The 11,763-nt window shown below is 59.2% G+C and overlaps 1 protein-coding gene and 1 long non-coding RNA gene across 2 annotated transcripts in view; both read left to right on the top strand.

Moving 5' to 3' along the window:
- The window catches only part of ATP2A1 (ATPase sarcoplasmic/endoplasmic reticulum Ca2+ transporting 1), a 30,920-nt gene extending 23,826 nt beyond the window's left edge, over nt 1-7,094 (top strand). Inside the window, exons 15-23 of the mRNA XM_050955901.1 lie at nt 169-504; nt 694-914; nt 2,331-2,533; nt 2,615-2,700; nt 3,116-3,249; nt 3,327-3,444; nt 3,657-3,774; nt 4,921-4,962; nt 6,531-7,094. Of these exons, the coding sequence (XP_050811858.1) occupies nt 169-504; nt 694-914; nt 2,331-2,533; nt 2,615-2,700; nt 3,116-3,249; nt 3,327-3,444; nt 3,657-3,774; nt 4,921-4,925 (1,221 nt within the window). The 3' untranslated portion in view covers nt 4,926-4,962; nt 6,531-7,094. The remainder of the gene's footprint in view (nt 1-168; nt 505-693; nt 915-2,330; nt 2,534-2,614; nt 2,701-3,115; nt 3,250-3,326; nt 3,445-3,656; nt 3,775-4,920; nt 4,963-6,530) is intronic.
- Nucleotides 7,095-8,581: 1,487 nt separating this feature from the next.
- Nucleotides 8,582-11,362, top strand: LOC127052340 (uncharacterized). Its single transcript, XR_007774736.1, has 3 exons — nt 8,582-8,762; nt 8,866-9,564; nt 10,863-11,362. It is a non-coding gene; the product is annotated as an uncharacterized LOC127052340 (long non-coding RNA).
- The last annotated feature ends 401 nt before the right edge of the window (nt 11,363-11,763 follow it).

Genomic DNA, 11,763 nt, shown 5'->3' with positions numbered 1-11,763 from the left:
GGGATGGGGTGGTTGGGGGATGGGGGTTGATTGGGGTGGGTTGGGGGATGTGGCAGTGGTTGGCTGGGGTGTGGTGGGGGGATTGGGGCTGATTGGGGGATGGGGGTTGGCTGGGACCTGGTTGGAGGGTTGCTATGGGCCCACCATGTGCTAATGCCCCCCCCCAAGGTGGACCTGACCTTTGTGGGCTGCGTGGGGATGCTGGATCCACCCCGGAAGGAGGTGATGGGCTCCATCCAGCTGTGCCGTGACGCCGGCATCCGTGTCATCATGATCACAGGAGACAACAAGGGCACAGCCATTGCCATCTGCCGCCGCATCGGGATCTTCACTGAGGATGAGGAGGTGATGGGCAGGGCCTACACAGGCCGTGAATTTGATGACCTGCCCCCCGCCGAGCAGCGTGAGGCCTGTAAGCGGGCCTGCTGCTTCGCCCGTGTCGAGCCCGCCCACAAGTCCAAGATCGTGGAGTTCCTGCAGTCCTTTGATGAAATCACAGCCATGGTGAGGGGGGACTCCAGGGGGGTGAGGACAGGATCACTGGGGTGGGGGCAGAGAGCGAGGGAAGGTAAGAGGGTCCCTGCCGTGGCAGGGGGAGAGAGGCTGTGCTAAGGGTCTGTGTGCTTGGGGATGCGGGGGTCAGCGGTGTTTGGGGATCCCACAGTCAGTGGCTTACTGTACACTCACACACAGACAGGCGATGGGGTGAATGATGCCCCTGCACTGAAGAAGGCCGAAATTGGCATCGCCATGGGCTCTGGCACAGCCGTGGCCAAGACGGCCTCCGAGATGGTCCTGGCTGACGACAACTTCTCCACCATTGTGTCCGCTGTGGAGGAGGGCAGGGCCATCTACAACAACATGAAGCAGTTCATCCGCTACCTCATTTCCTCCAATGTGGGCGAGGTCGTCTGGTGAGTGCCCCGCCCCTGACTGCGACCATCCTGTCCCATCAATCCACCCCCAGCCATGCCAGCCTTCTCCTCCCCTCCCCCAGCCATGCCACCCTTCCCCTACCCCAGCCACGCCAGCCAGGACCTCCCCTCTTCCCAGCCACACCAGCCTTCCCTTCCTCTCCCCTCCTCCAGCCACGCCAGTCTCCCCTCCCCCAGCCATTCCACCCTTCCCCTACCCCAGCCACACCAGCCTTCCCTTCCCCTCCCCTCCCCCAGGCACACCAGTCTTCCCTCCCCCAGCCATGCCAGCCTTCCCCTCCCCTCCCCCAGCCATGCCACCCTTTCCCTCCCCCAGCCACACCAGCCTGGGACCTCCCCTCTTCCCAGCCACACCAGCCTTCCCTGACCCTCCCCTCCCCAGCCACACCAGTCTCCCCTCCCCTAGCCATGCCAGCCTTCCTCTCCCTTCCCCCAGCCACGCCAGCCTGGGACCGCCCCTCTTCCCAACCACACCAGCCTTCCCTTCCCCTCCCCTCCTCCAACCACACCAGTCTCCCCTACCCCAGCCACGCCAGCCTGGGCCCTCCCCTCTCCCCAGCCACGCCAGCCTGGGCCCTCCCCTCTCCCCAGCCACGCCAGTCTCCCCTCCCCCAGCCATGCCAGCTTTCCCTCCCCTCCCCTCTCCCCAGCCATGCCAGCCTTCCCTTCCCCTCCTCTCCCTCCCCCAGCCAAGCCAGCCTTTCCCTCCCCTCCCCCCCAGCCAAGCCAGTCTTCCCCTCCCCTCCCCCAGCCACACCACCCTTCCCCTCCCCTGCAGCCACGCCAGCCCTTCCCTTCCCCTCTCTCAGCCATGCCAGCCTTCCCTTTCCCTCCCCCAGCCATGCCAGCCCTCCCCTCCCCCAGCCACGCCAGCCTGGACCCTCCCCTCCCCCAGCCATGCCAGCCTTCCCAGACAGAGCCTGCCCCAAGGGGTTCCCCACAGCCTGGCGGGGCTCTGGGCTGAGCAGAACAGACTGGGCTGTAACCTGCACCCCTCTGCGCTACCGTAAGGGCTCCCTGTGCTGTGGCCAGCTGACTAACATGCCCCACTGCACGCCAGCGCTGTGGGACTGTCCCTGCCATGCACCATCCCGGCAGCGTGGGCACATCTCTGCCATGCTCTGGCTCAATGGGACTCGCTGGGCAGAGCTCATGGGGGAAGCAAGAACCTGCAGCCCGGAGGTTCAGTCCAAGGAGGTAGTGAGGCCGCGTGGCCGACCTGGAGGGAGAGGGAGACCCCAGGGGGTTGACACACTGAAGGGGGACCCCTAGAGACTGCTGCAAAGCTGGGGGCGTCACACTGATCCTGGGGATCTGGACACCTTGCTCACTCCCCCACCGAACACACCAACTCTGCCTACTCTTCTGTCTCTCACTCCTCCTCTCTCCCTACAGTATCTTTCTCACAGCTGCCCTGGGCCTTCCAGAAGCCTTGATCCCCGTGCAGCTGCTGTGGGTGAACCTGGTGACTGATGGGCTCCCGGCCACTGCCCTGGGCTTCAACCCCCCGGACCTGGACATCATGGACAAGCCGCCCCGCAGCCCCAAGGAGCCCCTCATCAGTGGCTGGCTCTTCTTCCGCTACATGGCCATTGGCGGTAAAGACCTCCCACCCTCTCCCGCAAAACTCCGTCCCATTCTGCCATGCACTCACACTTCCGCCTCTGCTCTGCTCACAGGCTATGTTGGAGCTGCTACAGTGGGTGCCGCTGCCTGGTGGTTCCTTTATGCAGAGGATGGTCCTGGCGTCTCCTATCACCAGCTGGTGAGAGCTGGCCCCAGTGCAGAGCCGGGGGGCCTGTGCTATGTGTATCTGTGGGGGGAGGGCTCAGCTGGACGCTCTTCCCAGTCATCAGTGCTAGACCCAATGCCCCAGCGCAGAGCTGGGGGGCCTGTGCTAAGTGTGTGTGTGTGGGGGAGGGCTCAGCTGGACGCTCTCCCCAGCCATCAGTGCTGGCCCCAATGCCCCAGCATGGAGCTGGGGGGCCTGTGCTGAGTGTGTGTGGGGCGGGCTCAGCTGGACGCTCTTCCCAGCCGTCAGTGCTGGCCCCAGCGCAGAGCTGGGGGGGCATGTGCTTGGGGGGAAGGGGATTCTGTGTCCCTCGCGAGGGGCTGTGCAGGAAAGGAGTTTGGCTGGCAGCACTGTGCTGTCTGCATTTTGACCCCCATCTTCCCCCCAGTCCCATTTCATGCAGTGCACAGAGGAAAACGTGGACTTCGAGGGGCTGGATTGTGAAGTGTTTGAGTCGCCTGTGCCTATGACCATGGCCCTGTCTGTGCTGGTCACCATAGAGATGTGCAACGCCCTCAACAGGCAAGGACCCCTCCCCACGCCCCCACCCCCCGGCCCAGCCCGCCACCCACTCACTCTCTGCCGCTCTCTCTGCACAGCCTGTCTGAGAACCAGTCCCTGGTGCGCATGCCACCCTGGGTGAACATCTGGCTGCTTAGCTCCATCTGCCTGTCCATGTCCCTGCACTTCGTCATCCTCTACATCGATCCCCTGCCCGTAAGTGTGGCCCTGCTGAGGTGGCTGTGCCGTGCCATGCGCAGGTGGGGGGGCAGGGTTACTCTCACCCACTAGTGGTAGCAGTTCCCATCTGCTTCTTCCCCACCCTGAGCCCTGCTCTCAAGGTTGTGGCATTCCCCTTCCCAAGGCTCATGTGCCCCTGCCTTGTTCTCCCCATGACCTCGCCAACCCCTTTGCTCCCCTACCCCCAGATGATCTTCAAACTGACACCGCTGGACCTGACCCACTGGCTCATGGTGCTGAAGATCTCGTTTCCCGTCATCCTCCTGGATGAGGTGCTGAAATTTATTGCCCGGGACTACCTGGAAGGTAAGGCTGCATCCCTGCCATGGAGCAGGCCTGGGTATCCTAGAGCCTCCCAGCAGGATTCACCAGCTGGAGCCGGGACATGAATTTGTGCAGATACCAGTCCCGCCCAATGGGGCACAGTGACTTACCTCCCGAGCTCCAGTTGGCACCAGGGTGTCACCCCCTTCTCTGTCCTCCATCCCTTCCATACTGCTAACCATGAACCATCAGCATTACCTGCCATGTAACAGACCCATGAGGGCAGCTCAAACAGGCCCAGAACAGCCCCAGCACCACAGAGAGCAAGCTGCACAGAGCCAGCTGCTTACTGCCCTGGGGGCTAGAGCAGGGGGGCTGGGAACTAGGATGCCTGGGGTCTATCCCAGCTTTGGGAGTGGAATGGGGTTCAGTGGTTAGAGCAGAAGGTGGTGCTGAGAGCCAGGACACCTGGCTTCTCTCCCGGCTCTGGGAGGGGAGTGGGTTCCAGTGATTAGAGCAGGGGGGCTGGGAGCCAGGACTCCTGGGTTCTATCCAAGATCTGGGAGGGGAGTGGGGTCTAGTGGTTAGAATGGCAGGATAGGAGTGAGGACTCCTGGGTTCTAACCTGGCTTTGGGAGGGGAGTGGGGCCTGGTGGGTTAGAGCAGGGGGGCTGGGAGCCAGGGCTCCTGGGTTCTCTCCCTGGCTCTGGGAGGGAAGTGGGGCCTGGTGGGTTAGAGCAGGAGGGGCTGGGAGCCAGGACTCCTGGGTTCTCTCCCCAGCTCTGGAAGGGAAGTGGGGCCTGGTGGGTTAGCACAGGAGGGGCTGAGAGCCAGGACTCTTGTTTTCTATCCCAGCTTTGGGAGGGGAATGGGGTACAGTGGTTAGAGCAACAGGACCAGAGTCAGGACTGTTGTTTTTTACCCCATCTGTCCCTGCCACCTGTTATAATCTGTGCCCTTTACCATCTGGGAGTATCTGTTTCCAGTCTCCCCAAGGGACTGGGCCAGACTGCTGCTGAGCCCTGCCCCCTGCTCTGTGCTGCTCTGGTGTGGGTTTGAGCCCCATGCCCTCGATGGGTTTCACCTTCCATCCATCCCATGTGCAGGTCTGGACTGACTCTCTCTCCTGCACAACCTCCTTCCCCGTGCTCTGTTAATGCTGACTTCTTTTATCCTTTCCCCTTGTAGTGTAATCTCCTTTCCCTCCATCTCCTTGATCCTGTGTCTCAGGTATCCCACGATCCTTTGCTGCATGCTTTGCCTGCCCCATGTCTATCTGTCCCCAGTGGCGCTGCAGCATGTGTGTGGGAGGTGCATGTGAAATCTCATTGCTTTACCAGCTACTCCTGGCTGGGTCCCAATGCAGTTTGGCAGTTGGGGTCTGGGGCCAGATAGTGTTGGCCATTTGAGCCTTAGTGCCGATCTCTGGTTGGGCCGGGTTCCCCCGTTGCCTTCCCTTCCCCTGGCTGTGCCTCTCCATTCCCTTCCACTCGCCCTCTGGCTGTGGGGACCCAACGGGGTGTCACACGTGCTGCTGCTGCGCTAGGGGGCTCTTCCCCCACCGTCCATCATCCTCCAGCTGCCACCAAAGGAGCCAGGTGGTGTTGCTCTTTTTTCCACCGGCTGTTGCTCTTAGGGTGACCAGATCTCAAGAGTAAAATATTGAGACACATGGAGGTGGGCAGCCGCAGGCTCACAGCCCCCACCGGAGCCATGGGGAAGGGGGGCACACAGCCCTAGGAAGCTGCGAGGGGGGCATACGGCCCCTGCTGCAGCCCCCGCCATAAGCTGTGGTTCAGGAGTGCATGGTTCTGGCTCCAGTCCCTGCTGCAAGTGTGGGGCTCAGGGCTGGGGCAGGGGGTTGGGGTGTGGGAGGGAGGTTGGGGTGCTGACTCCAGGAGGGAGTTTGGGTGCAGGAGGGAGCTCAGGGCAGGGGGTTGGGGTGAGGGAAGGGATTCAGGGTGCTGACTCCAGGAGGGAGTTTGGGTGCAGGAGGGAGCTCAGAGCTGGGGCAAGGGGTTGGGGTGCAGGAGGGTGTACAGGGTAGGGGCACGCAGCAGCACTGACCTCAGGCGACTCTGGGGAAGCAGTGATATCTCCCTTTGGGTCCTAGGCAGAGGTGCGACCAGGCGGCTCTGCGCACTGCCTCCGCCCTCAGGCGCCACTCCGCAGCTCCCATTAGTCATGGTTCCTGGCCAATGGGAGCTGTGGATCCAGTGCTTATGGTGGGGGCAGGACACAGAGCCCCGCTGGCTGTCCCTGTGCCTAGGAGCCAGAGCGAGATTTCGCCACTTCTGGGGAGCTGCGTGGAGGCAGATAGGGAGCCTGCCACCTCCACACCAACTGGAGACCTGGCAACCCTACAGTATAGGGACATCGGTTGGGACATGGGACAAAGAGTTAAATATTGGGACGTCTGGTCACCCTAGCTGCTCTGCGGGGGCGAGGGTAGGGCCTGGAGACAGAAGCTCCTGGCACTGCTGAGATCTCTGCCGAGCAGCTGCTGGTTAAGTGGATGTGTTTTCCCCCACTTAGTGCCTCCCTGGGTGTTAGCACCAGTCAATCCCTGTCCTGTCCCAGAGAGAGACCGCTTTGCTTGAGTGCTGCCTGGGGGTTTGGGCAGTGAGCCACGAGATAGCGGTGCTGAGGTCCAGACTGCAGGTCATTCTGGGCCTTTTTGACTGGTGGGAAAAGGGCTGGAGACCAGACCTTGGAGGTCATCCTGCCATTGGGGCACAAACCCTGCCACCTGGGACTGGGCACTAGCCTTGTCTCATGTGTCCCATCTCTCCCCACAGTGGGTTTAGAAGACCCGAAGAGGAGGAAGAAGTGACATCTCTGGCCACTAGAAAAACTGCATCTTCACCCCAACAGTGAAGAACCCCTCGGTGCCCCCTTGCCTCCCCATGAACCTCAGTCACCCCCTCTTATTTAACAGCTGCTCTCCTCCACCAAAGGCTGCAAGCAGCCCTCCCTCTCCTCCCCCACCCGGGTGAGGTGGACATCATGGGAGTTTGTGTGCTGCGTTTGGAGAATGGGGGGAAGCTCCCTCTTGCAAACTCCCTGCCCTCCTCCTGGCCTTCTAGCTACTTTGCTTCTGTACATTTTGAGCTGCTAGTCTGTCCTAGCAGCCCCTGCCCATCCCACCTTCCCCCCATTTCCTTGCTGGGCACTCAGCCCATTCACTGTGTTACCAGCTCACACCCAGTGACCTCCTCACTCACTGGGTGGGGTTTTTTTTAATGCAAAAAATAACTGAACAGACGGAAACATTTTGTCAGGCCAAAGTGCAGCTCCCAGAGGAGGAAATGAAGAGACTGTTCTAGCTGCTTATTTATTGACATTAAAAGATAAACTCCTTACGCTGCCTGTGCTCCAGCCTCTTCCTTCGCCTCCTGGGACGGGGGAACGGCGCAGGAGCCACAATTGCTGCTCTTTTGAAAAGTACCACAACTGGAGGAGAGGTCTGGAAAAGGCCGAGATATGTCCCCTGAAGCGTGCCCCCTGCTGGCCCTGGGTGGTATTACAGCCACTCCCAGCCCCACCTGGCAGGGGGCTGGGGAGGGGAATGGAAAAGGTCAATGGCTGCGGTGGGGTATGGCTTCTGCCAGAGGGCTCCAAAGCCCAGCAACTGTTGGAATATGCGCTGGAATTTTCTTTTGACGCTCATTCTGTAACCCCCACTGACTGCACCTGAGGTTGGTACATGAGCCCCCCCCCCCATTGCTCCATTGGAGTCAAAAGGCGCTAACTGGAGTGATCAGCATGGTGCAGCCTGCGATTTTGATGAATACTGGGGTGCTTTGCTGAATTGGCATGACTGTCTTTTAAATCTTGGCTATGTTTCCATAGAAAAGTAAGCGAGAACTTTTAATGGAACTAATGCTGGAAAAGGGAGCGCTGGTGAAACCAAAACATAGAGCTGTGTATGTAGGTGGGGAGTGAGGGGGTGTAGGTGTGTGTGGGGGGTGGGTGTGTGCATGTGCGGGTTTCTCTGTATGTGTGTGTGTGTGTGTGGGTGTGGGTGTATGTGTGTGTGTGGGGGTAAGGGGGTGTAGGGTTGTGGGGGGGGCAGGTGTGTGCATGTGCATGTGTGTGATGTGTGTGTGTGTGTGTGAAGGTGAGAGGGTGTAGGTGTGTGTGGAGGTGGGAGGGGGCGTAGTTGTGTGTGAGGTGTATATGTGTGTGGGGTGTGTGTGTGAGGGGGTGTTGGTGTGGGGGGTGTATATGTGTGTGTGTGGAGGTGTATGTGTGTGAGGATGGGGGTGTATATGTGTGTGAGGGTGGGGGTGTAGGTGTGTATGGAGGTGGGAGGGGGTGTAGGTGTGTGTGTGGGGGGTGTAGTGTGTGTGGGGTGTATGTGTGTGTGGGGTGTAAATGTGTGTGTGTGTGTATGTGTGGGGGTATGTGTGTGAGAATGGGGGGTGTAGGTGTGCATGGAGGGGTGTAGGGGTGTGGGTGGGTGAATATGTGTGTGGACGGGTATAGGTGTGTGTGGGGTATAGGTGTGGGGGTGTGAATGTGCGGATGTGTGCAGGTATGTGGGGGGGAGTGTATGTGTGTGAGGGTGGGGGAGTGTAGGAGTGTGAGGGGATGTAGGGGTGTGTGTGGTGTATATGTGTGTTTGGAGGGGTGTATGTATATGGGGGTGTGCATGTGTAGGTGTGCGTGGGGGGGTATGTGTGTGAGAGTGGGGGGGGTGTAAGTGTGTGAGAGGGTGTAGGTGTGTGTGGGGGTATGTGTGTGAGGGTGGGGGGGTGTATGTGTGTGGGGTGTGTGGGGGTGTGTGCATGTGCGGGTGGGTGCAGGTCTGTGGGGGGGGTATGTGTGAGATGGTGGAGAAGTGTATGTGTGCATGTGCGGTGTGAGGAGGTGTAGTGTGTGTGGGGTGTATACGTGTGGGGGGTATGTGTGTGAGGGTGGGGAGTGTAAGTGTGTGTGTGGTGTATGTGTGTGGGAGGGTGTGGGTGCATGTGCAGGTAGGGGTGTGTGGGGGTGCATGTGCAGGTGGATGCAGGTGTGCGTGTGGGGTATGTGTGTGAGGGTGGGGGTGTAGGTGTGTGGGGTGTGAGGGGGTGTAGGTGTGTGGGTGTGGGTGTATATGTGTGTGTGGGGGTGTGTGTGCATGTGTAGGGGTGTGGGGGGGTGTAGGTGTGTGTGGGGTGTATATGTGTGTGGTGGGGTGTATGTGTATGTGTGGGGTGTGCATGTGTGAGTGGGTGCAGGTGTGTGGGGGGTATGTGTGTGAGGATGGGGGGTGTAGGTGTGTGGAGTGTGCGAGGGTATAGGTGTGGGGGGTGTATGTGTGTGTGTGGGTGCATGTGCGGGTGGGTGCAGGTCTGTGTGGAGAGTATGTGTGTGTGTGTGGGGTGTAGGTGTGTGGGGTGTGAAAGGCAGGGGCAGGGCGAGCCCCCAACCAGAGCAGATGCAGCTGAGCATCTGCTGGTGCAGAAGGTGATAAGAAGGGGAGGGTTGGGGTTACTGCTTGAGACCCTATTACAGCCTATACTCGGGCAAATGACTGCTAGGTCCTGGGCTGCATCCCGTAAGGCAGCAGGCTGGCAGCAGAGAGCGCCATGAGAGGCTGTGCCCTGAACGGGCAGGTTGGAGGAACAGGAGACACTCGTGCTTCCAATAGGAGGTGCTGACCGCACAGGGAGAGAGAGGTGTGAAGACACTAGAATAACCTCTTCTCCATTGGAGGCAGTGACCCCTGGTGGCCTTGGTAGAGCGGCACTTGCAGAGCTGGAAGAGATCGGGGGGGGGGTGCGGGGGGGGCGAATGCTGGGCTAGCAGAGGGCTGCTGGTCGGGTTTGCCAGGCACTGGAAGAGGTCAGCAGAGGCAAGGGCTGGGCTAGCAGGGGGCTGCAGGTCAGGTTTGCTTGGCACTGGATGAGGTCAGTGGGGGCACAGGCAGGGCTATCAGGGGGCTGGGTTTGCCAGGCACTGGAAGAGGTCAGTGGGGCAGTTGGAAGTAACAGAGGAGGAGAAGGACCTCAGAGTATTAGTTGATCACAGGATGACTATGAGCCATCAATGTGATATGGTCATTAAAAAAGCTAATGCGGTCTTGGGATGCATCAGGCGAGGTATTTCCGGTAGAGATAAGGAAGTGTTAGTACCATTATACAAGGCACTGGTGATACCTCATCTGGAATACTGTGTGCAGTTCTGGTCTCCCATGTTTAAGAAGGATGAATTCAGACTGGAACAGGTACAGAGAAGGGATACTAGGATGATCCGAGGAATGGAAAACCTGTCTTATGAAAGGAGACTCAAAGAGCTTGGCTTGTTTAGCCTAACCAAAAGAAGGCTGAGGAGAGATATAGTTGCTCTTTATATCAGAGGGATAAATATCAGGGAGGGAGAGGAATTATTTAAGGTTAGTACCAATGTGGACACAAGAGCAAATGAATATAAACTGGACACTAGGAAGTTTAGACTTGAAATTAGATGAAGATTTCTAACCGTTAGAGGAGTGAAGTTCTGGAACAGCCTTCCAAAGGGAGTAGTGGGGGAAAAAGATGTATCTGGCTTCAAGACTAAGCTTGATAAGTTTATGGAGGGGATGGTATGATGGGATAGCCTAATTTTGGCAATTAATTGATCTTTGATTATTAGCAGGTAAATTTGCCCAATGATCTGTGATGGGATCTGAGTTACTACAGATAATTCTTTCCTGGGTGCTGACTGGTGAGTCTTGCCCACATGCTCAGGGTTTAACTGATCACCGTATTTGGGGTCGGGAAGGAATTTTCCTCCAGGGCAGATTAGCAGAGGCCCTGGAAGTTTTTTGCCTTCCTTTGCAGTGTGGGGCACGGGATTCTCTGCATCTTGAGGTCTTTAAACCATGATTTGAGGACTTCAGTAACTCAGACATAGGTTACGGGTTTGTTACAGGAGTGGGTGGGTGAGATTCTGTGACCTGCGTTGTGCAGGGGGTCAGACTAGATGATCATAATGGTTCCTTCTGACCTTAAAGACTATGTCTATTCATGTATTCAAAGACAGCGAATGTGGCTGTGAGTCATGTTTGCGCGTTTGCTGGGCACTGGAAGGGGGGGGGGGGGGGGGGACAAAGGCCGGGCTAGCAGGGGGCTGCGGGCCGGGTTTGCCAGGCACTGGAAGAGGTCAGCAGGGGCAAGGACTGGGCTAGCAGGGGGCTGTGGGTTGGGTTGCCAGGCACTGGAAGAGGTTGGGGGGGGGCAAAAGCTGGACTAGCAGAGGGCTGTGGGTTGGGTTTGCCAGGCACCGGAAGAGGGCAGCAGGGGCAAGGGCTGGGCTAGCAGGGGGCTGCGGGTTGGGTTGCCAGGCACTGGAAGAGGTCAGTGGGGGCAAGGGCAGGGCTAGCGGGGGCTGTGGGTTGGATTTGCCAGGCACTAGCAGGCCTGGTGGTGGGAGGAAGGACCAGAAAGTGCATTGCCTTCACATAGAGCCCAAATGAGGTCTGCAGGAAGCAGAGGCAGGAAAGAGAAGGTGGATCCATGCACCAAATTCCTTGTTTCCGCACCCCTCAGGGAAATCTCAGCCAGAACAACTGCAGAAGCCTTCTGGTGCTACCTCCTCCAGCCCTGCAGCTACCCCTGCAAGGCACTGATGGCCCAAGGGCTGCCCTTTGGGTCACAGCTGCTCAAGGCATTGGGCTCTCTATATGGCAGCCACGCTAAGCAGGGCCTAGGTCGCCAGGACTTGGGAGGGCGGCATTTTGCCGCTCTCGGCGGCAATTCGGCGGCAGGGGGTCCTTCCATGCTCTGGGTCTTCGGCGGCAATTCTGCAGCGGGTCCTTCACTCGCTTCGGGACCTGCTGCTGAAGTGCCCCGAAGACCGGGAGCGCAGAAGGACCCCCCCGCCGCAGAATTGCCGCCAACTGGGAGCACGGGAAGGACCCCCGCCTAGGCAGGGCCGGCTTCAGGCCACAGCGGGGCGCTCTGCCGGTTGCCAGGAGGGCGGCAGGCAGCTCCGGTGGACCTCCCTCAGGCGTGCTTGTGGAGGGTCCGCTGGTCCTGCGGCTCCGGTGGAGCATCCGCAGGC

This window comes from Gopherus flavomarginatus, chromosome 5, assembly GCF_025201925.1.
Source record: "Gopherus flavomarginatus isolate rGopFla2 chromosome 5, rGopFla2.mat.asm, whole genome shotgun sequence".
Classification (NCBI taxonomy): domain Eukaryota; kingdom Metazoa; phylum Chordata; order Testudines; family Testudinidae; genus Gopherus; species Gopherus flavomarginatus.
Note: the sequence above shows the minus strand (reverse complement) of the source record. Positions and strands in the feature narration are given on the sequence as shown.